Raw genomic sequence first — 27,889 nt, 5'->3', positions numbered from 1 at the left:
GAATGCAGAGGGGCTGAGCCAGGGGCTGAGCTGCTCAGCAGTTGCTGGTTCCCTCAGCTACCCCGCACAGCACCCACCTTGGCACCCGCCACCAAAAGCCAAGTTAAAAGGGGAAATGGCTTTTGTGTTTTTTTCAAGTGCGCGTAAGGAAAGATGACCAAGATTCTCTTAAGCCTGGCTGGGACACAGGAGCCCGACTTACAGCAGGCTGGGACACACTCCACCGAGTTCAGTTCCTCCCAGCTGCAGCCCCAAGGAAAGCCCAGAGCACCCTCATTCCTTCAGGAAGCTGCAGCACTGGCACAGCTGGAAACAAAAGCATCCCCCGTCATTTTCACCTGCCAGCCCCCAAGCAGCCCAGGGCTGGGGAAGCAGCACAAGCAAGCCCCAAGACATTGTGGCACAGGCCCAGGGCACAGCCCAGGCTCTTGCAGCACCAGTCCCAAACAGCAGCGCAGGCAGCCTTCTCCATTCTACATACTTTATTAGATTCAGAGCTGGACAAATCACAAAGTGTACAAAATGGAGACCACACTACCAGAAGCAGGACTGTGGGTTGCAGCAGCATTCCTATGGCCCAGAAGCATTTGGTAGAAGTGTGGAGAGGGCAGGCTGGGTCAGGGGGCTCTTACTGCCAGCTGCATTTGAGATTCCCCAAGGACAGACCCTGTTCACACCCAAACAGAGCTCAGCTGATCCACACTCCCTGGGACAGTGGGGGAGCATGTCTCCAATTTGTTTGGAAAGGACAGACTGGCTCAAGCCAGCAGTGGGCAGGGGTAAATGCTCCGAGGACTTGAAATGCTGTGCCACCCACATACACACCAGCAAGAGCCTAAACCCTCATCCTTTTTGGTCACAAACCTTCCCATGGCAGGACTCTATACTGACAACTTTGCAAGAAATAAGGTGGTGGTGAGATCTGGTGAGCCCACCATCTCCCGTGGTGGGGACCCAACAAACTCACCACCCCAGACATCTCAGACTGGCCAGCAACATCTACCACAACAGCAAGAGCTAGTACAGAAGCCAGGGTAACTTCAACTCAGATTTGTCCAGTCTATGTTTAGGTCTATTCTACGAGTACATATGCACAAGAACTTCAAAAATACTAGGATATGATGCAAGTAGTGAGACACCAACAGAAGAGGAGTTTAATGGTGGACGTTCCCTAGAAAGATCACGAGAGGATGGGAGTTAGACTAGCCCTTGCCCACCCTGGGACGGGGAGCAGGGGCTGACTGCACCCCTGCACATGACTGGGTTCTGAACTTCATCTGCAGCGTGGGTGGTAACTGAACACAGGCAGGCGAGTCCACTCCCGGGGTGAGCCACAGGGTCTTTCAATCTGCGTCGAGGGGCCAGGCAGACATCTCTGAATGTAGCTGAAGACCGAGGAGAGGCAGAGCATGGCTTGGAGAAGAGGGAGCCCGCCAGCCTGCTGGGGCTAGCATCTGGTCTCGTAGATCCCACTCCTGCCGATGTACCTCACCCATTTTATCACATCATGGTCACTGTAGTTCAGCTTTGGCTCAAAGACTTTCAGGTAGCGCACCTTCAGCCCAGAGGGTGCAAATGGGACCTATTGAGAGAGGGAAATGGGAGAGCATGGGAATGGGGTAAGATGCTCTCCGTACACAAATGCCAGAGGACTCCCAGGCAATGCATCTAGAAACAGACATCAAGAGGCACTGTTCCCTTCTCTAGTCCCTGCATGCATGGTGCCAGACTCCTGTGGCTCCAAGGGCAATTTTCTTCCATTAGCTTTGCCATCTGATCTCACCTGTCAGCTTGTCACAGGGGATGCTCAAACCTGTGCAACTCCCAAGAGGGACTGACAAAGCTTCTACAAGGTTGGGTGCATCCTGAAAGGCAGACAGGTACTCACCTCAAAGTTCATGGAGATGGGAGGCCGAGCCCACTTCTTCTTGTCATTGGTGGGCAGCAGTTCAATCTCTGCACTGATCTGGGATTCCTTCATTCCAGCCATACGTTTTATCCTATTGGAGAAAACTCAGAAGTGAGAAGGTGCCAGAGTTTATGCTCCCCTTCAGTACATAATCTCAGGGCAGAGAGGGACACTAAACAGACCCTGCCTCCCCAGGGCCTGCCCCTGCCAGCCCCAACATGTTCACTTACTTCCAGACAATGGCATTCTCACTGGCCTTGTACTTCGCCTTCCCTTTCATGCAGATGACTTGCACTCCACTGGTATTGAGGGGTGTTGGGATCCGGACCTGCAAGGCACAGTCTGTTAAGTGGGGCCAAGGAGGCTGCAGCCTGGGCACTCTGGCCAGTCTCAGATGGTCTGTCTTGGACCCCTTGGGCCTTCTCTCTCCCAGCTCACGGCCCAGAGAACATCAGCTATCACAAGGCATCCTAGGCTAGCTCTCCAGTTTCTTGCTTTGAAGTACACATTCACAGTTCCATAATACACAAAAGTCAGTAAGGAACAGGGCAGAGATCTTCATAAGGCAGGAATTCTGGCTAATGTTGGGGAGATAAGCTCAGGAAGGATGCCAGGCATTGCAGCAGACACTGGACAGTCTAGCCTTGCAGCAGTAAGCTTTCTCAGATGGGGACTAAGCTGCAAAAAGCCACCCCTAGCCAGTCTTAGCTCACAGCCTGCTGCCTGTTTGACATACCTTCAGATCATGCAGACAGAAGAATATGAAATTTTCACAGTGGCTGAGAAATTAAGTGAACAGTTGCTGCAGGGATAGAAAGAGGCCCCTGCCAAAGCAGTTGTGCAAATGAAACAGTTTCCATCTCCCTACTCTACAGTAGCTCCTTTCCACAGCAGAGCAGCACCACACATTTAAGAGATACTCAGTTCATGTTTTTAGCCGTGTTCAAGCTTAGAGACTCATCTGTGAGGACTCCACCACAGCAGACATAAACTAGAGGCATCATTTCCAGGCACAAGATACCGTTTGTTTTTTCCCTCTTACCTCTATCTTCTGGGCCAGCAAGGAAGGTTTGAAATTTGATTTGATCACCACCTTCACTTCCAGCTTGGTCCGACCCACCTCCCGCACCAGTGGGATCACACGGAAGGGAAGGATAATGTCCTTTGTGGTTCGGTATCTGCAGGGATGGAAGCTACAGTGAACTCTGAGGAGGAGTTAACTCCCTAAACTGTATCACCCTCCTACAGAGATAGCCTCTGAATATAGCAAACAGCTTAAAAGCATCAGCCAGAAAGGGAAACATCCCAGAAGGAAACAGCAGTTAAGATCTGTGCTGCTCTAGGGCAGCAATGGCTTCTTGCATCTCAAGTTTTATATCTGGTTCCTGCCAACAGTCTTGTTCAAGGACACCAGTGTTAAACACTAAAACAACAGATACAGCAAACTCAAAAGCAAGAAAATCCACATCCAACACTATGGTTATGGCAAAGAAAACTAAATGCAGCTGGACTTCCACATTTTTAACAGATGGATTTGTGGGACACCCTACAGACCACCTCCTTTTCAGAGTGGAGTAAGTGTGTATTTCCCAAGTGCTCAAGGGCTGCAAGTCTGCCTGGGAGCAACAACACTACTATAGCAGCAAGCAGATACCAACACCAGCCTGTTCACCCCCCACCCACAGTACCTCATGAGCTCAAATTCTCCATCTGGTGGAATGAAGCTGATGCTCCTCTCAGAATCAAACTTGCTGAGCCTCACACACTGGTGGAAAGTGCAGTCATCAATGGCAATTGACTGTTTGCCGCTAAAAACACAAAACACAGTTAGAGAATGCAAGCTGCAGCTCTGGTATCTTGGTGCAGTCAAAATCTGTCCAGGCAGAAACTACTCTACAGAGCATGTTGCCATCGCAGGTGTCCAGGAAATGGGGAGGCAGGGAGAGATTTAGGGGACAGCAGCCTCTTGGCTCAGACTTTCCTTGTTTCACCACCACAAGAATTGTGTTTCAGGAAGCTTGTTTGAAATAATTTTTTTTTCTCCTCTCCCCAAAGAGGAGAGAGCTTAGAAGAGCACCTTTCTGTCATAGCCAGCAACACAATGCTTGGGTCTGCCTGCCAGCAGCACTCAGTACTGCAAAGGCAACTCTGTCAGCCCAAGTCTTCTCACAGCACAGTTCAAAGGAGAGAGAACACTTTCCTGTCCACAAAGCTATCCCACTGCCACACAGCCAAGAAATGCCAGGTTCAGAGTCTTCCTGTTCAGAAATCTCTTCACAGCTGTTCATTTCCACAATGCCAGCAGGTGGTTTGATTCTGAACCAAACTGCCAAAACCACAAGATTTTGACATACAAGTCTGTATCTCTCCCAAAAGCCTAAAGAGCTACCACCTGTCTATGGAAGTGCACCAGCCTAACCTGCCAGCACTGAATTTGTGCCAGGTACTAGTTCCTGAGAATACAGGTTCTGGGCCAGCCAAAACCCCTGAGCTACTGAGAGGGACCAGAAGGCAGGAGCAACAGAAGAGGCAGCAGTGTAGAGAAGGTGCAGCAGTGTAACACTAAGGTATCTAGGCTGCCTCAACTGCTGTAAACAACAGGACAGCCATGCTAATATGCCAAGACACCGAGAACTACAGCAGGTTTAGCTGTCCTAGGAACCACCACTACGTACACAAAGGGGGAGCAGACTGACCCCAGGCTGATTGGCTGTCTAGTTACACAACCACCAGTGGTGTGGTTTGTGCTTCAACAGGAGGAGTTAGTCTCTGCTAATCTGTTGCCCAGATGACAACCAACATTAGCCAACTAATTTCTATTTCTTTGGAAAACAACTGGGAAAGCCCTCTGCCTAGGACTGCTCCAGGTCTCAGGCAGCATTACTCAGGATTGGCCTTGCCACAAGCTAGATGCCAAAAAGCATCTGACAGCAGCTGTCCCTTTTGGTCACCTCATAACCAAATGCTTCTGGAGAGTAACATCTCCAAGCTGAAAATGCCCACTGGATAATCACAGCAAGCAAGAACTACCTACCAAGAATCCCGGTTCATCTTACTTCTAAAACTCAAAAAACAGCATATTTACTGGCAAAGGCAGTTGGCACAGGAGCTTTGGGACAGTGTACTGGCTCTTCAAGGCCTGTGCAGTTGATATTTTCACTAGAGTAAATCCTCACTTGGCCCATCAGCCGTCTCAGGCTCATCCATTTTACATTTAGCTCAATCAGGTACAGGAAAGATGGCTTAAAGGTGACAGTGAAGCAATAGCTCTTGGCTTGGTTCTGAGAGAAAAGGCAAATAGCAGCTCAGCTCCATTTACAGGAACCATTGTGGAAAGTGTCTGAGATCCAGGTTACATGCACAAGTCACACAAAGCAAGAGACAGGGGAGAGCAGAGTGCACACAAAGCTGAAGCAGATTATCTACCTTCCCAATTCACTGGGGGTCAGCAAAAAAAAAACAAACAAACAAACAACAAAAAAACAACCAAGAGAAATACAGATGAGTTGCAAATGGTTAGTGAGACGAAAGTGGCAGTCCCATTGCTTTTATCTCTTCACCCCAAGCAGGAAAGCTGGACAAGGCATTAAGAGCTGTTTTCAGCTTCAATGGTACTGACTGAGGTGCAGATGGGAGGGAGGGTAGCTGGGCTCTCGGAAAGGATGTGCCTCCTGCTCCCACAGCCACTGTAATCAGCAGGAGGGCCTTCCCCAGTCTGTGTTCTACTTTGTGGGAACAGTCCATGTAAAGCAGGCAAATGGATTCTTTCACTATTTCTTGGGAGCACTGCTACTGCTTCATGATTAAGAGTCTCTGCACTGAACAAAACTACTAGAGATAGAGATTCTAGGAAAATCCCTCTTGAGGCAGTGCTTCCAGGTGCAAGAACTCTACACTTCAAACTATGTTTGAATCTTTAATACTTAAAGAGCTGTAGAGCAGCCCTCTGTAGGTTGGTAGCTTGCATGACAGCTGATCTACCCAAAGTTAGCAGTAGTATCTGGATAGAAGAAAAAAACCACAGCTTTTTTCTGTCAGATCAGAAAAGCTATTAAAGGCTGCCCTTTCGTAAGAGTCCCTGGTGGCAAGTGGTCACTAGGTCCAAAGCTCTTACCTTTTTCCCGTTTCATCCGCAGTCCCTTTGCCCTGTTTTTCAATGACAATCTTGTCATTCATGCCAAACTTGCACTCTGGCATTCCACTCAGATAACTCTTCATCACCACTCTGCCTGAGACATGGGCACTCAAAACCTGACCTGGTTAGAGGAGATCACAGTTCAGAACACTTACAAGAGTCACTATTCACGAACCCTGAGCAGAAGGATGCCAGCTCTCCTACTTACCCTGTGGGGACATTAAGAGATTCACACTCTCCAGCACATCAAGAAAGAGTTCATTGCGACGGTATTTGATTCCTTCACGTCTCCATCCAATCTGTCCAGTCACCTGGCTGGTGATCTGGGACTGCTCTTCCTTGGTCTGAAGAGAAGAAATGACATCTTAGACATAAATAAATTCCTCTAAATAAATCCAAAGACTAAGAAACCTTGCTCTGAATCTAAGAGTGAACACTTGCCCTTTATTACACATAAATGTTTTTGTCACTTAGATACGGGTGCTGTCACACCTCACATGATTTGGGTCCCTCCTCAGAACATCAAATTCTAAGCCTAACCAAGAATTGGCCATAGCAACAGCAGGGAACATTGCTCTGTTTTGTCAGCAAGTCCATTAGGCTATCTCTTAGTGCAGGGGAGCTTGGGCTCCACCAACGGCATTCAAATCATGTTTCAGACTGTCACATCAATCCATATTAAGCAGAGAAGCTTAACATGGATTGATGTAGCAGTTCACACCCTTATCCAACATGAAACCCCAGGGCAACAAGAGAGCTAATTCCCAAGGCCTGTTTCTTAATAACTGCAGTCATAGCAACACTAATGAATCTAACAGTACCGAGGCTCTAAGCCTCCAAAAAGCACCAAGGGTTGTGTTGAGAGGCACAGAGAAGTTTCCTACCTGATGCTAGAGGTGGGGTCCAGTCACACGGAGAAAATCAAGAAGTAGGTATATAGTAGCAAGTGCAGTGTAGACAGGGTTAACAGGCAAGCAGGTCAATAGCAAGAGAAGGAAGGAAGGGAGAAAGAGGCAGATTAGGCTTAAAGCTACCTGAGGACAGGAAAAAAGCAGGTCAGCCCTTTGTTAATTAGGTAGCTAATTAGCACAAACAAGATGAGGGGTTTTGACCTTTAGCTCCCTGCAGGAAACCCAGTACTCCAAGCAGTGAAATGAATTTTCAGACTTGGCCCATTATTGACAATCCAAAGGCATAGCAGAGGGAGACACAGGCAAAACACCATTCCCAATAATGTTTCTATGCAGAGCAGACTTATTCCTAAGGCAAATCCTGGATGTCCACCATGTCACAGATGCCCAAACTATGGGAAATACCACTTTGGGTATAAAGTGGTATCTGCTCTTCCACCACAACTGCCAAGACACAAGTGGGTGTCTCACAGCAGCCTTGCAGAAGGCCCACAGGGTGGCAGTACATGATCTCAGCTTCACACATGCTCTTGCCATAGACACGGTCAGCTCCTCAGCAAGCACAGCCACTGTCGTATCATCTATTTATCTATTTATATTCCCCTGTGAATTGCTTAGGTAAGTGCTCAATACAGTACACAAAGTACCTCTCTTGTCATCCCACAAAAAAAAGCACTGCCTTGTTCAATGCTCTGTTCAGGCTTTAGAGGAACACACAGATTTAATACCCAGTGCTCTGTCTTCCAAAGGGACATTGATCATGTGATGACTTCTCATCTGCAACAGTACCAGTACCCTGACCCTACACTTGCTCTGTAAAGTGACTGGATGGATCTGGAAGCAGCTGCTGAAGCTGAGACCACCCACCACCATGAGTATTCCCTAAAGAAGGCACTGAAGACCCCTGGGTCTGGAATTTGTCAGGAGCAGGTGCTTCCCAGAGCAGGACAAATAAGTCAGCTAAAATAGCCCAAGAATACCCACCTTGTGCTGAGTTGCCAGCATGTTGACTAGGTTAAAGATAGCCAGCTACTAGCAGGTTTCCTGGGATCTTCCAGCTGGTGGTGGCCCTCTGCTCACTTTATAAAGTAACACCAGCATTTTAGCACTAAAGAACATCTATGGTTTGGGGAAACACTGTAACTAAGAGTTGACCAATTCACATGCCCAGAAATCACTTGGAAGGGAAGAAAATAACAGTGTGCATCTAGTTAATGAAGTTTGGACAAAGGCAGACAGTATTTTAAGAGTGTGAACAGTACATGAAGCACAGCTACCTCAAGCTGTAAGAGCAAGTTTTAGTCTCTGTTGGAGGAAGATATTCAAGCTAACGGCTTCATCAGTTCTGCTACAGGATATCAGCACAGCCTGCAGTCCTGCCATCTAAGTAGCTGGCTATTTCAAATGTAGAGACTAGAAATAAAATCATGTTGCATACCAACACCTTTTAAAATCTGTGTGGCACATCACTCCTTCCCAGAGCACACAGATATTTCCTTGGCAAGCAATGCAGCAATTTCAGACATTCTTTCAAAGAAATAAAGCAGATTTTCCAATTTCAGGATCACCTGCCCTGAAAAGACCACTGTAGCCATACAGGTAGGGCATTCAGAGCATAGCAGCTCAGTACACCTCCAATCTGTAACTAAGTCAAAAAGTCAAGTTTGGAAAGTCTGCCATAAGTAGATTTTGCTCCTTAAATTCCTCAAGACACAAGCCCAATGAAAGTATCATCAGGAACTAAGCAAAGATAGGGAACACAGATAAATGACCATTCAGACCCAGATTTTGGTCCTAGGTACCTGTGTGAATTGGGTCTAAGCCATTGAGGGCTGAAGGCTGAAGTACCAGAGAGCAGACAAGAAAACATGGGAGGTACCATTTCAACTGGTGCCCTTGCCATCCTGTGCCTGTAACGGATTACTTCTGGTTTTTGAACTGGGCTGCACAAAATTAAATACTGAGCAGAACAACTGCTTACTTGTCTGAAGCTGAAAGCCAAACTCCTCTTTGTAAGGAAAGGACTAAACTTGCTGCTGAATTAAGCCTGATACTGTGACAGTGGTTTGCACACAAACAGCACAAGAGTTTGTTAAAACCAACAAAAGCAAAAAAAAGAGCAAGGGAAGGAAGTGAGGGTGGTGGTTAGTTTTCAGTTTTTCTAGGAACAGGAGCTGATTCAGCTATCTTCAGTGCTGACTGTCCCAACTGTCAGACTACAGAAGGCCAGAGATTTACACTAGGACTCGTGATGGGGACTGAGACCGGATGCACTCACATCTGGCCATGTTGCAAAACAGTTTGCTGTCCTAGCGAGAAGTATGTTGCTGAGAGGCAGCTTCTCTCTCACCTCCTCTTGAACTGCAGTTAGTCTTGCTACTAGATTAAAAGTTTAAAAAGGAATTCTCAGAAAATCAGTGCTGATAAAGTGAGTTGAAACAGAGACTGCAGATACTGACCTCTGCTAACCTAAACAAGAACAACCTCCATGCAGGCTCTCGTTTAGCCCTTTGCTACTGTTTGTACCTGAGGCTGAAGCTTTACTCTGCCACAGACTGCCTCACTACAGAATCTGAGCTTTTTTTCCTGGCTCATTGCTATGCAGGGGAAAGGACTAACTTTTAGGCTAAGTCCTGACTTGCAGAGCTGTGTCAGATGCACAAGGTGGACAATACTCCTTGGGGATATGAGAAATGGACTATGAGTTTCCTTTGAATTCAGAGGTTAAGCAAGAGCTTATGAGACAAGAAGTCTAGTTTTGAGGGCTGTACCTGGAGTAAGACTAGAACTAAACACACTCCCCAAACCAGTCCAACTAACCATGGTTTTCCCAACAACTCTTTTATCTTCTAATTCCATGTAAACTTTGTTGCAAGGGTTAGTACTATGCTAAAAGCACAGCACAGATTCTAACCTAAAAAACCTCAGGCTGTACTGACACTGACCTGCAAGGATGTTACAGGCAGAGACAGAGCAACCTGAGCTTCCTGACCTAACAGCAAGATTGACAAGGCTGAAGAATACTTCATTATAAGGCAGGCATGAAATCCTGACAGCTCTGGTTGATAACAGACCTGTTCAGTGAGAGTCACACGCAAAAGAGCTGCTTCTGGTTCAGCAGGTAGATTTGTTTATCCTCTCAGAAGCTGACAGAGAGCAGAGCATGAAGCCAGCAATCATATTTACATGCAAGGAACTGACATTATCCTAGCTCTGGGCTCTTCCTCCTGCATCTTATCATGTGCCAAGGAACACGAGGTAACACAGTGCAGGGACACCTAGAACAAAGTGCCACTGAGATACACCCCTGTTCTCAATTGATTATGGCACATTCCATACGGGTCAAATGGTTAGATGGAAATTTCTTGAACAGGTTTAGCAAAAATTAAACAGCAGAGTAGTGCTGTACCCCAAATTCCCCATTACCTGACTCTTGATGCCTTGCTGAGTGATGAAAGTCTTCAGGGCCCCTGTTTCAGAGTTCTGAGGATAGCCAAAGTCCAGGATTTCTACAGAAGGGTAAAAGGTTAGTTCAGAGCTACAGACACATCAACCAGGCTAACTGTTCCTATAGGGAGAGAGGCAATAAGCGCACAGATACTGCTTACACACTGAAGTTTTGGGTAAGTTGCTGTAGCATTCTTTACCAAGAGAAAAGAATCATTCTTGCTACACTGAGTTCCCAAAGCAATACTTTGGAGTTGAGGGGTGATGGAAAGCTGTACAAGTGATGAATTTGCTAGTTTTTAAATACAACCACACCTCAGGACTAAATACCAACTAACCTAGCCATCTGTACAGGGCACACCGATGAGATTTTCCAAAAACATGCAAGCGACAACAGAGTTTATACAATACCACAGCAATTTTATCTTTTCTGCCTTTTTTTTTTAAAGTTTTGTTCTTATAAAGATGTAATAAAACCCAAAACAACAGCTGAGTAGTGGCACTGCAGGATGAGTGTAGGAGGGAAACAGATGTTAACTACACACAGTGCTCAGTACACACCTACTCCCCTCAAAGCGGAAGGGAACAATCCACAAGAGAATTAGAGGGGAAAGAAGACCCCTAACATGATACTGAACATCACACTGGGAGGCTTGATCTCACTGTGCCTGCAAGGAGACAGCAGTGACTGACCAAAGCAAAGAACAGGCAGCTTCTTCGTCTGCCCTGAGGGAACAGGGAAAACATCAATCACTGTGACCCTTGGCTAAGAATCCCAGGACACAGACATGTAGTGCCTTGTCTGGAAAACAAACTGAAATGTAACCAACACAAAGTGTTCACGATATGTGAAACAGGACCAGCTCAAGGGCAACTTCCATAAGCAGGCTGATATCACAAGCAGCTGAAGGGACACTATTACTAATCTGTGGTGAAATTTGGAGCTGTATCAGTGGGGGAAGTAGGGCTGGGACAGAGCACATTGGGTTTTATTGATTTTCTTCTGTCCAGAATTGAGCCCAAAAGGGAACTTACTAGGGGCAATCAACTTAAGCCTGGGGTGACTGTTTCCATACACTGCTAGAGGCACCTGGGTGCCAGCTGGCCTTAGAGGTACTACTGACAGTCCTCTTGATACACCTTGGGGTAAGGAAAGCCTGACATCTACACAGGATCCCCTCAGAAGCTGAGCTTCAGTAGCAGCTGTCTCAGTCATGTAAGTGCACAGCTCCCAGCATTTCAGGGAAGGGAATCAGCACAAGGCTGTGGGCTTGAGGTACCATTCACATTTGCAGTACAGGTGGCATTAGAAAGCCAAACAAGTAATTTTGATCTCTGCATGCATTTTAAAAATACACTACATCATACTAAGCTGAGGATTTCAGAATGACCAAATGCAATAGGGCACAGTGTATAAGGGAAACATCTCACCATCCAGCAGCTCATAGATCAGCACGAAGTTGTTCTTGATGTTCTCCTCACTGATCTTCCCGAAGTAGGCAGTCATCACGTCACACATCTTGTAAAGAAACTCGAATACCATGGCAGCATTGACATTCTGCTTGGTGACAGCAGCCAGCCAGATGTTGGAGCGCTTGACATGGAAGAAACTTGTGCGGGCGATGTTGGTGACGGGCGAGCGCACCTGCTGCCGTGCGTGGATGACATTGACGCGGAAGGCGTCCACGGCATTGCGCCTACGAGAGCAGCACCAAAGCCAAGTCAGCACAGTGAATGTGCAACCAGCTGGCTGCACAGTTCTGCTTATGCCATTACGCTCAGACACTGAACTACACACACCAAGCTCACCTAGGGAGGGTGCCTGGGGATGTCTCTAAGAAGGACAAGTGAAGGCTCTGAGCAGAGTTAGACACTGAATTCTGCACAAGCTCAGAGAGTGCTCCTGGTCTCTAAGGAGCTTTGGACTACAGTGTAACTGTAGTCAGAAGGAGAAGCAAACCTCCATCTGGAGTAAGATGGCAAAGAAATTTTCCCTTCAATTAATTTTGACAGCACTCCCAATTGATTGTCATAGCTGGAAACAAACACATTAGCAATGTATGGCTAAGAGTCCAGTTTTGACCAAACACCTAATTATTGTCTATCCTGCGTGCCCAGGCCTTCACACTCTTGCCCCAGAGCAAGCTGTAGTCTCCCAAGATACGTGTCAATGGCAGTTGTCCCAGACATACAACCAATGAAATAACAGCAAAATTTGCCCAGGCCACCCAGGAGATGTCAGTGCCCAGGTACACTCCGAAGAGAGCTTTAGTTCTCAGATCCAGCTCACCTCCATATCCCACACACTTTGGAGGGCAGGCACAAAGCAGCAGGAGGATTAGGATCACCGCTGGCTTTCCAGTTACAAGTCACCTCAAGACTGCTCTGTTTCACAACAGGTGTCTTGCATCCTGACTCAGAGTCCCCACAGTGCAACGTGTACTGCATGGTCCGGACCATTTATAGTCAAGGGTTCTGCCCAGTGCTGGAAAAGTGCTGTGCTAGCTGCCTATAAGTGCTGCCCTCCTTGATCCAAACTGCCTATACACTAACAACAGGGAAAAACCCCTCCTTGTTACACAAGGATTCCAAATGACATTCTGGATGCCAGCTCTTGCACACACTCCTTACCCTGTACCTACAAGTCAGAATAAACTTCCCAAATTAGGTTCACCAATCCCGAGAATACAGGAAGGAAGACCAAGTGCTTTATATGACAAGACCAAAACTTAAAGCAACAGTCTACACACAAAGCCAAGATCCCTTTAGTCGTGCTTTATTATTCATACTCTCAGACACTCCGTGGAACAGGGGGTCTGACTGCAGCATCAAGGCCATGGCACTGATTATGCAGAAACATGTTTGAGAGCAGACAGTAATATCATCCTTGCAAGCAAGGATAAGGCATACAAATGCTTGTAAGCACTGAGGTTTGTCAACAATCCAACACAGAGTTCCAAGTTAGAAAACAAAGGATATTCAAAGGAACATATGCTACCACAGCAGGTGTTTGCTTCTTGAAGGTCTGGGGACATATGTAGAAGTTTCATCAGTAAACATGCTTCCCCATAAGCAAAATTCTGGCTTTTGAATACTTTTCAGGTTTTATTGCTCCAGAAAGTTTGTAGGTTGGAGTCAAATTAATATTTCATTTCTGCTTTAGTTTTTCCATAAGAAAGTAATTTAATCTACTATAAAATAACTATCTAAAAGCCCAAATCCTCCCCTCCTTGCAAGGAAAGTTCAGCTTGTTCTAGAGCATTAAGCCCTCCCGGCCTCAAGTTCTAACCCACTAAAAGTAGCACCGGAACCAGTCACCAGACTGGTGCACACTAGAGGAGAAGCCTCAGGTCAGGGAGGCTTTGCTAGCACACCAGGTGCCCACTGTGCAATGCCAGTCGTGGCCTACCACGCGTCTCTTACCTATTGCTACAGCAGCCAATGAGATGGGATGGACAGAAATGGCGCCAGCGGAGAAAGGAGGAGTGACAGCAACAAGAGAAAGGGTTAGAAACACACACACAAGGCACAATGAATCCAAAGAGATAAGAAGAGACCAAACAGCACCCCCTCCCCCTGCTCCTTGGCACACAAGGCCAAGGTGGTATTGGGTGGACAGTAACAAGCTCCAGCAGCAATGAAACCCTCGCGAGGTACAACACTGACATGCCATGGTAAGGCTGTCAGCATGGACAGATTTGTGTTTGGCTGAACTTTAGGGCTAACTGGGCATTTAGTCCAGGTGAGCCACACCTGTATCACATCAGTGATACCCAGTCTGCTCTGCTAATACAGGTAGTAGGCCTTGGTGTGGAAAAACCCCAAAGCCTCAATCAGAGGCATCGCCTGAGGATCACAAAGTATTGGGTATCTTCTTCCCAGTCTGCCTCAGGACAGGGTTACAAGTCTGAGTGGGAATTTCTATGACAGTACTTCTCATTTTAAGGTGTTTGGGTTGATGCTTTCTGGTTTGGTCCAGCCAACAGGAAATACAGCAAGTTTGATAGAGCTGGAGCACATCTGAAGAGATAGGGCACATCCTACAGATTCAGACACTGCTCTATCCAGCTTGCACTTTTTCCTTAAGGATCAAAAGCCACGAAGCTGACGTGATGTATTAGAAGCTCAGAAAACAAACACCTATTACATTTAAAGTGCATGCAGTTTTTCATGTAAGCTGCTCAGTTTCAAATATTTAATTACACAGCTGCATTCTGAAATGCAGGTAGGTTCCCAACAATTAAGTCACTGAAGAACAAGGCACTTGAAAATTACAGCAGAACCCTCCACAGTATCCTGAATTATATGCATGATGTTTAGCCTTTTTTTTTAATAAGGCTGCTTATACATGCAGCTAGCTGCTGTATGGACAGAGGCGTTACATGCACCAAAGCCATTCTAAGTTGCAAGCAAAGAAAGTTCAAGTTTTGTGGTATTTCTGCCTTTAACCAAGTCAAAATAAGGATCATTGTTCGTCACTTTGGTCCCTACATCTGAACTAGAATGTGCTTTTTAAGGCTCCTAAACTGTGCAAGGGAAGGTGTTCTTATCAACACAGATGACCTTTAATATCTCCCAGCTCAGAAACTGAAGCTTCAGAATGCCAAAGGCAATAGCCAAGACTAAGGAGTCTTACGGGTCAATCACTCATGAAGACAGGGAGCAGTTATGCTCATTTCCTATTCAACTACCTCCCAACAAGTAGGGTGGGTTCAGCACTTCAGAACTACTGCTTAGGAACTAGGAACTGTACAGTATGCTAGAAGTGTATCAGCTGTTTGGTTAGAGACAGAACTCCCTACAGAGTTGAGTACAAGCTACAGTACCATGGCTATTCCTTTCCTTACCTCCCACTGATGGTTAAGATATTAAAAATTTTAAGTAGACCTGGCATTAATGCTAATGTCCAGACTAGGAAATGGAAAGACTCTCAGTTTCTTGATTACATCACAAGATGAGACACAGCCACTTTATAACAACTTCTTTTATAAGGCTACATGTTTAAAAAAAGTCCAAACCAGCACTGAAGGCCTGTTGAGAGGAAATCCAGCACCTTGGGGAGCAAGTTCAGTTAACAGCCAACACCAGCCCCACCTAAGTCACAAGACTGACACTTTTCACAAGAACTGAACGGATGATTTCACTGAAAGGAACACCAACTCCTCAAGTCCTAGAGAAAACACTGGAAAATTCTGGCACTCAGCCAAATGAAAATGTTAAGATAGGATCAGGCAGGAAATCCCATTTTCTAGCTTTGTCTGGCCAGCCAGCAGGAAGTACTTTATCACGTACTGACAATAAGGCACTCACTCTGTAAGAGAAATGGGCCAACATAAAAAAGCAATAGAAGATCATATTAAAAATACCTACTTTGCTCCCCAGCCATAATGGCATTTAAATCAAAAGGCCTTTTTGAATAAACATCAGTTTGAGAACAATTTTGCCAGAAATACAGTGAAAGTGTCCCTAGCCCCCACCTGAAACATTCTCCAAAGTCTCCTATAATCCAGACTGGCTTGGTTCAGTCATTGTGATACCAGCTTTACAAAGTCAGTCCTGTCATATGAATTGCTCTGAAGAGCTTCAGCTAACAAGTAATGAAGATTCATATGAGCTTGTATAGTAGGAAAGAGGTAAAACATCATAGCCACTGGCTTTCTGATTGAGAAATACAATGCTTCCTTGGCTCAGCTACATGTGGAAGTCCTGGAATAACTCAGTCAACCTTAGAACAGCTACTTCGCCTTAGATGACCTGGAACAAGCCAAGAGATTTAAAAGCTCATTAGGTGAAGCCTCATTACAGACACTGTGTTGACTATTCCCTCGATGAAACAGTACAAGCCTTGACTAGCTACTAGTTCTACCTCAACTTTTAACCTGCACAAGACAATCCACAACCAGAAGGGACATACTTTTGAGACCAGAGCAGTCTGAAGGCAAACTGGCTTGATAGTTTTTTGTAATTTATGGCAACAAGTTATTTCATAGAACATCCTACCACTAGTCATTGTGGAGACCTGGTACAAACTACTTTTTCCTAAATTGGCCTGAAGGCTCTCTCTCACTGAACTTTGAAATTAGCACTTACCACAGCTCTGCCTCCATTAGCTCTGCCTTAACTCATCCAACTTAATCACTTCCACCTAATGTCTGATGTTAATGGAAACCCACTAGAAAGAGTACTGTTGTGCACAACACCCTTAAATTTAAGGCTTTCAGCCCAAGCAGCACCACCACTTAGGGTTCCCTACAGCACTATCCACTGCCCACAAGACACCATATTTTTAGTAAGATACCTTCTGGAAACTAGCAGCCTAAGGGTTGCACAGATCCAGTCTAAGTGAGCATCATAACACTTGGGAGAAGTGCAACAAGACACCTACAGTCTAAAGGTTTTCAAGGCTTCCCACAACTTTAGTTACCCAATGAATGTAAGCTTTTCACACAAGGCTGCCATACAAAGCTGGGGGACAGAAAGCCAGCTGTAGTAGTATAGCCATGGTTGCTATGAGACTGCTTGCAGATAAAATTTTCCAAGACCACAGTCTCCTGCATGCCTGTACTTGATCTTAGACATCAGTGCCTGAAACTAATTCAGAGCCCTGGCTAGAGTGTGCGGCAAACAGTTCCCACGTTACTGCTCCGGTAAAGTTTTAGTGATTACAGTGAGGTAAGCTCCCACAGTGGCAGTCCATGATGCTGAAGCATTTGGAATAATGGCCAGATCCCCTCCATCCAAAAGAAAGTCCCAGGTCTGGCTGCAGATCATCCTTCACTGTAGGTGACCAGGGCTTAAACTTCTTTTTTCTAAGCTAAGCCTAGAGCAGCAAGTTGAGTTGCAGTCTTACATGCATGCACAGCTAATGCAGAACAAAGCAGCTCTGGATTGTTTACTGCACCAAAATGAGACAAAAATGCAAAAACTGGGGATGCAACAGAAGCACTTACCCGATGTCATCCCGGTAGACACGAGAGATTAAAACCTCTCCTTTGTGATTATAAATGAACAAGCCTCCAATCATGATGGAACTTTAGTCTTCACTTCCCATGTTGCTTAATACCTGAAGCAAGAAAGAACATATATAAGTAGGCTGAAACGATTTGTAGCCAGGACTAAAGGTTGAAATTGGCACTGAAATAGAAGCTGTCTTACTTCTCATTCCAAAAATCAGCATGGACAGATTAAGCCTCAAGGACAACTATCTAAAACATACGTCTTGAATGTGAGAAGAAACACAGGCCTGGAACTACAAGCAATCAAAGACCCTTTACTTCTACTATAAAGTTTCTATCTCCTTAAACACTAAGATACAAATCAGGCACAATTCCTAAATCTTTTCACATACTGTTCATACAAATGTCTGACATGTCACCAAGCCCATCACCACATGACAGGGGGTTCCTAGCACTAAGTACATCTCTGTTTATTGCCTCTTTTACATAGTTTTTACACATCAGTGTAAGAGCCTTTGCCAATCCCTAGCAGCCATATAGAGTCACACTTCAAAATTCAAACTGAGAGCCATTTGGCCAAAAGGTACCACTGGAGTGGTCACAATCATGACCCACTGGAAGTGGGAGATAGTCCCTCAAAAGTTACCCTCCTAAACTGCTGATTTTCTTTCTTCAAAGGAAGATTGCTTTGGAGAGAGCTACAAAACTCTCTCCAAAGACATCAGAAATTATTGATAGGGTAGACATTATTGATACAGAAGACTTATGGAGTCTTATGCACTCCTATTCACTTAGATCAAAGTCATAACACCCACAAGCAGCAACTGCTTGGTTGGCTTAGTCCCAAGCAGAGAAGTGCAAATGTGACAGGGCAGGCCTTGGGGTGATCACACTTAGCCTGGGCACTGCAGAGCATTAGATAACAACCATCTCCACACTGCTCCCTGGGTGGGTGAGCCTACACCCACTAGTCTGGGCTGGGTGAAAAGGATAGGGAGAGGCCAACCTAGAGACAGATGCTGACAGTGAACTGATAGGTGTCTGCTCAGGACCACTGCAATGACAAAGTTAAAGTGACCCAGCCCTGCATCACCTCAAAGGTCAGGGAAAAAAGAGAACACAAAACCAATACACACATCAGAGGGGCAAAAGGACTTCTGGATTATCCAGAGTAATGTATCCTCTAGAAGTCACACCCAATAAAATACAGAAGCTGCCCATCTGAAAAAAGTACTGCAGAAGAAACTTTAAATTTCCTAAGCCTTTACATCAATATTTTTAGCTACATCTAGTGAGTCCTCAAAGAGTAACACTACTCATACTTTTCTGCTACAAGTATTCAGCTTTGAGATGGCTGCTTCTGCTTATTAAAAGGGGAAAAAAAGCCCAAAGGTCAGTTAAGTCAAAATAAAAAGAGACAAGCAGTTTTCCCAAAAATCAGCAGTGACCTTTCTGGTTTTTATTCCCCCCATTCTGCTGGTCAAGTATCTCTGTCACTTGTCAGTGGCTTCTTGTGAAAATATGAAAACCTATTTTCATGCCTGAGACTCCAATTAGCACAGAATAGCTTTTCAAATGTGTTTCTTCCAATCATGACACTTTATAACTTAGGGATACAAGTATTTAATTTACTTCTAAGTCTCTGTCACCAAACCTATTAAGACATAAGCAGCTTCATGATTCCCATGTAGTTAGAGTGGGAAAAGCCTTTTGTGGCTGCTCACTGCTTCATGACCAGGGCTTCAAACTAGGGGCAGCAGTGTCAGCATCCCCACAGCAGAAAACAATCCCACTGGTCAACCAAACAAACTAAATTTTTCAGACTCATGGAAGTGGTTGTACCACAGACTCACAACTACTTACACAAAGCACACACAGCCCCAACAAGCATGAAAAGGCCACGGACAGGTAACATGCAGGGCTGAAACCCAAAACATGGAGAATTGAACACAGCTGCCTAGCAAGACAGGCAGATGTTGAAACATTTGCAAGGTCATTCCACAGGCCAAACAATGAAAAAAATAAGAAACATTCGGACAGTGAAAACACCTTGTTGCCCACTCTAGAAAATTCTTTCCTATTTACTAGTTTTTTTCACTCCAGATAAGAAATATTTGCAGACTTCTACAGTGTTGGCTTCCACATTCAGATATGGACTATTGCAACCAAAGGTGGAGAGTTCCTGCATTCTCTTTAAGACTTGCACTGTACAGAGCAGCTTCCTGGAAGCTTATGCAACTGGTCAAAGCTGGATCATAAGAATCCTGCAAACCCTTTCCAGAAGAATCCTAGAAAGCACATCCTAGTCTTAAAAAAAAATAATCTCCCTCTTGGGTTTTAATGCTGCTTAAGTTATTTGTTTCACTATTTTTAGTATAAAGGAAATGTCTGCTTTGATGAGCAACAGGATCAGACACGCAGCATATACAAGACAAAGCCTTTTGCCAGCATGACACGCCAATCACTTTTTGAAAAAGCCTTGATTTGAATATTTACTGCATTACTATAAAACATGTAGAAGATTGCAGATCAAGCTTTGCATTGGAAATTAAAAGCCTTTTCTTAGGAATATCTACAAATTTTAAATGTTGACTGTAATAATGATGCCACGCTTTCTCGTATGTTGGAACATACTCTGTAACAGCTTTGCTGAAGTTACAGACAAAAAACATCAGCATTTTTAATTGCACCACAGTACCAGACAGCAGAGTCAACTGCTTCCTCATCTTACCTGTTAGTAAAAGCATATTTGATGGAGAGTAGATAGATCATAACTCAAAGGCTTTTAGTCTTCAAAAATTCTTCATCAATGTAACGAAATGCTAGGCTTCTTCCTTATACAAAATATCCCAGGAGATGAGTTCAAGCTTCAAACTGACCATGCAAAGTTAGCTCCTGGTTCCAACTTCATTTGCTTTAGTTTACCACTTCATTTAAGAGCTGCATTGGTTCATATTGCAGAGCCAGGTGAAGTCAGAATTGCCTTTGCTACTTCATCCCCACACCTCCTATATGCACCATTGTACAGTTGTGCATCTTGGATTTACGGCGCCATTTTGTAGCCCCATCTGCACCTCTTTGGTTGACTTTGATCTACTTTGCCCTTAGTACTCTGAATACCCTCATACCCACACACATCCTGCTGCCATGACTGCTGACCAGGGGTGCTCTTACTGCAAATTCCTGTATGGTACAAAACAGAAGTATGCAGAGATCTGCCACCAAGCTGATGTGTGCTGTACTACACTGGCAAAACAACTTGATAATGAACTTGCTCAAGAGTCAGAAAGGGGCTGGCTCTGTGCTACATGAGGCCTTGGTTAACACCTGAGCTTGTACTTTTCCCTATTACTATGGATTTGGCCACAGAATCAGGACCTGTTTTATAAGGGCAGCCAACCACACGTACCTGAGACATGCAAGAGAGTTATTTCACATGTAGCAGCAGAATGCCTCCATATGAGTTATAATTCTCCTCAAGTCTGAAAGAACCCACAATTCCACAGCTCTAAAAATCAAACCTGAATTCACATTTAAGTACAATTTACCTGATGATTTGTGTCAGACAATTGGTAGTGTTTCCAGGTACCAGCGAAGTCACATGGGCTAAAAACAGTGACTCTAAGGAAAGGGTATTAGATGACCTACCCAACTGTACCAGCTATCAATCACTTCTTTGCAGTAGCTGAAGGACACCTCTGGCTGCACTCCCATCTAATGGCATCAGAGAACAAGGAGGTCTTAGCTACACAAGGTATTTAACACAATTATAAGCAGATGTCCCTTGTCTGCTTAACGTCTGCAGTTCAGCATCTTGAAGAGCTCCAGGCATCACAAGCATCAACACAACTTACAGCAAGCTCAGTTTGGTGCAGGGCTGCTGTCAGCCTTCACCAAGCTTGCCCATGATGGCAGTTCACAGAACAGGGACAATATTCCAGTCTTTTGTTCAAACCTTGCATTACATCTCTCCAAGACACACTCCCTCTCCACACAGAATTACTTCCATCAGTTAATGAAAGCATGTCCACACAGCTGGAAACTCAAGAGGTGGCGTAAGTAGCCCAGAGATCAATGAACAGAGAGAAAAGTTATACAAAGGGCAGAATGCAAAAGAAAGTTGCTTAAAGCTCAGCAAGAAGAATGGCTCTTCAAGATGACAAATGCTCTCCTTGAAGTGGCTGCAGTGAAAATAAGCCTGCTTTGTTTTGATCCTCCTTTGTGTTTCAAGTTTCACAGATACTCCTTTCAACTATTTCAAGGTTATATTTTAACAAGAATGAGGATTTCAGTGGTACAGTTCAGACATAGCACAATCTTCCACATCTTTTAAAATAATTAATAGTTTTCTTTATAGATCAGCTGTGGAAGTGAAAGATGCTAGTACTTGCAGTGGTTAAGAACTGCAGGGAAGAGGACTGAAATTAATTTGAGCCTGACATTCAGTGACTCATGGCTGCTGGAATCAGACCTCAGAATAAAAATTCCAGTACAGGAGATGGGTTCATCTGCTCCCTGTGCATTAGCAGCGTGACTCAGAAAGCATTGCTCAACCAGCTTTCAATGACTCATTCTGCTCCTCTCCAGTCAGCCTTTTCTACGGAGCTTGCTCTACACTGCCACTGAATCTCCTCAGCCTAACAACCCACTGTCAGACACAGCTTAAGAGCAAAGCCCACTTCTTCAACTGTTTACCACCAAGTGCCTGGAAACGAAGATGAGTCTAGCTGAAACCTTTGGGTTAATGATCCATCAACTGCATTTTCAGAGCTTTGCAGTTCCACTCCTTCTGTTTCACTAGCTTGAACATATGGCAACCTGCTCCACACTGGTAGCTACAGCCCTGTTTTCTACTTAGAGTATGGATGGATTTATTCTAGTCTAGTTAAGGTATAGGGATGATCCACATGTATGTTGAATTCACACCAGTTGGTGAGTAATCACCTTAATTTAGGAACAACAGCCCTCTCCCAACACACTCTGCATTCTTCAGGCAGCTACTGGGATAAATGTTAACATCTGAATGCAGCTCCTACAAACACCTAAGGCTGTAGGCTTCCTACCCTCCTGCCAAGAGCTCACATTTCCATATACTTCCATTTCAACCCATAAACAGAAAAGGAGCATGAAGAACATCACAGACAGCTACACACTTATATACATGCTTATAAACCCACCAGGAGGCAAGATGACGTGGAAATGACTTCATTTACTCAAGTGAAGATGAGAACATTAAAATACACCTTTAGAGCAATTGTGGCAATGTTACAGCATTAAGACAGCCAACAACAACAAAAATTAATTAATTAAAAAAAAAGGCTGGTTAAAGATTTTAATGCATTTCACTAGTTACATAACAGAAAAGCAGCAGGATTAGCTGGGCCTACACTGACTGACACGGTAACATGCACTTTCCTAAGAATCACACATACTTGCCTCAAATCATGTCTGTGCTCCCACTGTGTAGGGGATGTGGAATAAGCACCCCTCTCTCAAACCATCAGGACATGCTGGATGAAACCCCAGAAGTCAGCCTGCAGCACGTGAGCTGCAGACAATAACCAAGGGAGCCCAGAGAAAGATAAAGACACAATAAAGCACAGTATCTAAAAACTGCTTTTGTTCACTGATTCTATCATAGGTGGAAAATGCTTTGTTTATTAGGTCTGATCTAAACCCAGGTGGTTCTCCAAAAGTCAGACTTCATCCTTTTAGTGTGCCACCCATGAGTGAAGCCAGGAGCACAAGCTCAGACAGCAGGATCCTGCTGCTGAGCTGTCAGTCTCACATACTATGGGATGCAATAAGTGGCTGGACTGGAAGCTGCCTAGTGAGATGAGGCACTAAACCTGCATTAATCAAGTGGAGATCCAGCAGCTCCATCCTGCAGCATGTGAGAGCCCAGCCTTCCTCTTCCATTTCCTCTTCATCAATTCTAACTTGTAATAGCTGTAGAAAAATGAACAACACCGAGCATGGAGCTGTCTTAGACTAAACAAGGCACGCATAAGGAATCAACTAACCAGCACAGTCTGTTCCTTCTGCAGCTGTTTATCTGCAGCAACTCTTTCAGCACCAATGCTGTAGTTTCTGTTCAGTGCAGCCTTCCATGGTCTCTGAGAAGCCACACACCAGCAATAAGACACAACTGCAGCATGAGACATCTGTTTATTAGGGTATGAAAGACTCAGCTGAATTGTAGCCTAAATCCCAGATATACAGATATTCAAATGAGTGATTTTTTCCAATACCTTTGTCCCATAACCTGAGGTCTTCCACACGATACCACACAGACCATTAACCCTTCCCTGCACGAGCAGAGACAGTGGTAGCTTCAACCTACACCATAAATTTTGGAATACAACTCTCTGCCTTTTGTAACTGCATTTGCTCAAGTAAAAACAAACAAGCTGATCTGCTCAAATGTGTTGCTTAGGAAAAACAGTGAATTTTAGCCAGTTTTCTTCAGTGATTAAAGGGACATGGCTGCAGTAACTCGTTTCACATGCAAGGCAAGAAGCACTTGTTCTAGCTCCAAAAGAATTAGAAATTGTCTGAGTGTAATGTAATGTACCTACAGCCTAATGGCACCAGAGTCACCACAAATTTTGGGTATATACTGGCATTTTTGCCACAGGAAAGTACAAATACACTTCTTTATATCCTTCCATGCCAGCTTCTCTAAGTCCAGTGTAGGCAGAAACTGAGGAACTCTTGAGCCAGGCCTGTTTGCTCTCATGGCATCTGCTCAGCAAATCCTCTCTTCAGAGGTGCAGTGGTGACACAGCAGCTCAGGGCCAATGTGCAGCAGGCTGCCCATAACAACACAACTACAGTTTGACATTATCCCCCAACTGTGCCAGGATTTGATGAGCAGCAGTAGCATCACCAGTGAGCATCTGTCTATTCATTTTAGGAGGCAACTTTGGGATCAGCTATATTTTCTCAAAGCAGCTGTGTGGGTGATATTCTTACCACAGAGATACCTGTCCAGGAAAGAGTCTGGAGTACAGGTGGGGAAAATAAGTCTTCAACCAGCCACTGACTGAGGGTGAATGAGCAGATGTCAGGACTGCTGCTCACCTGCAGAGCCCTTTCAGCCACAGTCCCACTGTGAGAAATGCCATGAGCTTCATCAAGTTTCCTGTACCATTCAGTACAGGGTACAAACAAACATAAGTTGATCAGTAGCGAGCCCAAGACTCAGCTACTCGGACTTTGTCACTCCCATTAAGGGGCTGGAACTTTCCTACAGCACAGACATCATTTAGTTTGACTGCAAACAGGACTGCTGATTTCTGTAATCTACAGAACACATCCAAGAAATAACAATCACAAGTCAGTTAATAAGCTGGTGTAAAGCAACCAACCCCTTTAGCAGTCTATTAAAAGACAGTTTGGGTTCTGACTTAACAGTAAGTAAGACTTCTGTGCATTAATGAGCTTATCTAACTAAGCAGTTCAAGGTACATTAGCTACTGAGTCCTCATCCAGGAAGAAATCAGGAGAAATACTGAAGGCAAATCACCAGCTGCAGCCATTTCTGCATTCCAGAAATCAGTATCATCTTGGACAAGTGACAGTAGTTGAAGCAGGAGGGGGATTAGTCAGGCTGCTCTGGCAAACTGAAGTTGTTGGGAAAACCCATCCTTTCAGCTAGCACCAGCCATTATCAACCCAGAAGACTCAAGGCTCAAAACAATGCCATCACCCCACCAGCTAATCTGAGCACCTAAGCTTTGCTTAGAGAGCTGCATTAGCCACTTTGCAGGAGGCCATGGGTTGCAATTGGTTTTAAACAAGAGTAGCTGCAACCACTTTATCCCGGGGAAGACAAGCTGCATAATTTACTTAAGGGGCACACCCTGAGCTAAAGAGCTCCTGAGATAAACCCATCAGTTTCAGAGAAACTGTTCCTATTTTAAACACAATCCCATAAATCCCCATAACCAGTGGGCAGGAAGAGAAGCACGTTCTCTCACCAGGCTCTCCTCCTACAGCCCACTTCTGCATGCCATACTGCACGCAGCCAGTCTGAAGAGTAACAAACAAGAGATAAATACTGACACAGGGAAAGACGAGAAGCTCCCCTACTCCAGTAAAACATCACAGGTACAGGTACCTCTCTGACATATTTTGAGCCCAACCTGATGTTAACAGCCTCAATGCCTTTTCCTATTTCTACCCATTCTACTAAAGTATTTCTAAAGTCAGTTTGAACTACTTGCTTTTTACTCTTGAGCTAGAAACCTGAACAGTGATTTGCTTCCTATTCACCTTCTAACAGAAGAGGCACAGAGTGGAGTTGGAGTAAGAGCTTGCATTCTGCAGATCATTAATGGTCTAGGTGCCCTGATGTGTCAGCTTTTCTCTCACTACTCTTACTGGAGAGCAGATAACTGCATTTCACATTCTGTGTCTCTGCCTGCAAACTTTCAGCTGAGCTGCCGACCTCCTGCCAAGATCAAAATAATACATGACCTGCCAGTAACTTTTGACTCAGTAGGTCACTCAGAGACCAGAGAAGCAGACTTTGCCTCACAAACCAATTATATTTTGGCACCACAGGCCATCCTCCAGTTGGTCCCAGGAACAGCCTTTAAATACTCTAAGAGTCTTCAGTAAAATAAGTTTAGAAAACCAGTGCAAGGAGATGGTGCTGCAGAAGACCGTCTTGGCTTTGCTTTTTTTTTATGTAGAGATGAGGCAAAAAAAAGTTAACTAGGGTTACAGGAAGTTTCTTTATAAAGCCTGTTTTGTTTAGTGACTGTTCCTGTTCCACAAAAAAAAAAATAAAAAAAAAATAAAGGAAAGCGATCGTATCAAACAAGAATGCATGTCCAGTCCCCTGTGTTTCAAAGAACTCAAGATGTAACCCTTCACAGCCTTAAGATTCAGTTCCCCAAAAGCCAGGGAGGAGGCTCTTTTGGGAGGAGGAAGCAGCCAGCCATGATACCCTTCAAAGACTTCCCAATGCTCTCCCTGGAACATGGCCACTCTGCAGCCCAAAGAACACCAGGTATCTTTGTCACTAGATGTCAGTAACATGGCATTTCCTACAGGAGTGATGCCTCCCTTCTGACAGGAAAAATATGGAAGTAGACAGTTTGGCAGCATCTCTTCGGATTTGAGATTGTCCCTCCAAGCAAGAGTCACAGGGACACACAGAGATTTTACTAGAGGAAAAAACAGCAGCTACAGCTCTGACAGCATTCAAGTAAATGTTGCCCAACCAAACACCATATGAACCCATACACAGTTAGAAGCCTACAATACCGAGACTTCCAAGCCACTTCCAAGCCACAGAAGCCATCCAGACTCACCTATCTGGGCAAGTTCCAGGCTCAGATTTTGGCAGCCTGAGGCTAAAACTTGATAGCAGCTTTGTCATACTAAAGCAACCAGAAAACAGATCATGGGCTCACACAGCTTATGGAGAGAACACTAGATCAAGAGCAAGCCACTTCTCAGTGGGGAGAGAAGTCAACTGTATTGGGTGATAACACAGGCTGTGCTTCCTCCAGTTTTACTGAATCAAATAACCTAGTCCTGGGAAGAATGGATGTGGAAATGCATCCAGAAGAGCCGCTGGAGAGGAGCCTGCTTTAAGCCTCAGAATAAGCAGTTCGGCATCAGCAGCGCTGCGTTCTGCCTCAGCAGGTTTTCCAGGGAGGAAGCTGAGTGCAAGCCATGACCCAGCTAATTCACGTTTGGATCAGTAGTACAGGCAAACAATTTTCAGTGAAGTTCCAACCCGATCCAACTGGAAAAAAACCTTTGCTCAGGCTGACCTGACGCATCGGTGCCGGCCTTCCTGTGCCATACACAGCCCGACCCCGTCCCCACCCTGCCCCGGTGCAGCACCGCAGGGCTGCCACACAGGTATTCCAGTCACAGAGCTAATTAACAGCTGTTAATAACCCCCCTGAGCCACAAGCAATGTACGAACGAAAGATGGGGTCCCCCAGCACCCCCTCAGAGGAAGCTGAGGAAAAGCCCTCCCAGGCGGCCCCGCTTCTCTCCCTCCCTACCAGCTCCGGGGGCACTCTCGCGTCCCTCCCAAGGGCAGCCGGCGGGACACCTCGCCCTGCAGCAGCCTCCCCGCCCCTGGGCCTGCAGACCCCAACCAGCGCCCAGAGTCGCCACCGGCAGCAGCTCGGCCACCGCCCGGGCGCGGCCGCAGAGAGAGCCCGACCGCAGGAATCCGCCCAGAGGAGGGACGGAGGCCGTGCAGCTCGGCGGGGAGCAGAGCGCGATCCGGGGCGTCTCACCTGCCACCACCGCCGCCGCCACCGCCGCTCGCCGCCCCGCGCCCAAGATGGCGGCGCCGCCCCCCCTCACCCCGCGCCCCCCCGCGCACTGCAGAGACGCCGCGCGCGCGCCCCGCCCGCGCCCCGCCACTGCGCATGCGCCTCCGCTGGGGGCCGCGCGGCGGGGGCGGGAATGACAGTTCTGCGCATGGCATACTGGGAGTTGTAGTCTATGGCGGGGCGAGGACAGCATGGCAGCTGAGCTCAGCGAGCGGCTGGAC

At 45.7% G+C, this 27,889-nt stretch overlaps 1 protein-coding gene across 8 annotated transcripts; it reads right to left on the bottom strand.

Moving 5' to 3' along the window:
- Nucleotides 1-467: 467 nt before the first annotated feature.
- On the bottom strand, nucleotides 468-27,672 carry AP2M1 (adaptor related protein complex 2 subunit mu 1). Of its 8 annotated transcripts, XM_033068361.2 has the most exons (14): nucleotides 27,630-27,672; nucleotides 17,353-17,465; nucleotides 13,826-13,831; nucleotides 11,834-12,099; nucleotides 10,382-10,464; nucleotides 6,929-6,934; nucleotides 6,253-6,388; nucleotides 6,024-6,165; nucleotides 5,336-5,347; nucleotides 3,598-3,717; nucleotides 2,952-3,087; nucleotides 2,140-2,237; nucleotides 1,889-2,000; nucleotides 468-1,582 (listed from the first exon to the last, which is right to left on the bottom strand). In XM_033068361.2, the coding sequence occupies exons 2-14, from the start codon at nucleotides 17,424-17,426 to the stop codon at nucleotides 1,448-1,450; spliced, it is 1,326 nt and encodes a 441-aa protein (XP_032924252.1). In that variant the 5' UTR covers nucleotides 17,427-17,465; nucleotides 27,630-27,672; the 3' UTR covers nucleotides 468-1,447. The 8 variants fall into 8 exon arrangements, with proteins under 8 accessions (XP_032924252.1, XP_032924256.1, XP_042635524.1 ...); XM_033068365.2 differs by lacking the exons at nucleotides 6,929-6,934; nucleotides 13,826-13,831; XM_042779590.1 differs by lacking the exons at nucleotides 5,336-5,347; nucleotides 27,630-27,672.
- Between the last annotated feature and the right edge of the window lie 217 nt (nucleotides 27,673-27,889).

This window comes from Catharus ustulatus, chromosome 10, assembly GCF_009819885.2.
Source record: "Catharus ustulatus isolate bCatUst1 chromosome 10, bCatUst1.pri.v2, whole genome shotgun sequence".
Taxonomy (NCBI): Eukaryota; Metazoa; Chordata; class Aves; order Passeriformes; family Turdidae; genus Catharus; species Catharus ustulatus.
Note: the sequence above shows the minus strand (reverse complement) of the source record. Positions and strands in the feature narration are given on the sequence as shown.

What these genes read in the sequence shown, in the direction of transcription:
- AP2M1 (XM_033068361.2), bottom strand. Translation starts at nt 17,426, where the DNA reads ATGATTGGAGGCTTGTTCATTTATAATCACAAAGGAGAGGTTTTAATC. An exon ending in GATCTATGAGCTGCTGGATG is followed by an intron (nt 10,465 to 11,833) that starts GTGAGATGTTTC and finishes ACCCTTCTGTAG; the next exon opens with AAATCCTGGACTTTGGCTAT. An exon ending in TCTCTTAATGTCCCCACAGG is followed by an intron (nt 6,166 to 6,252) that starts GTAAGTAGGAGA and finishes TCCTCTAACCAG; the next exon opens with GTCAGGTTTTGAGTGCCCAT.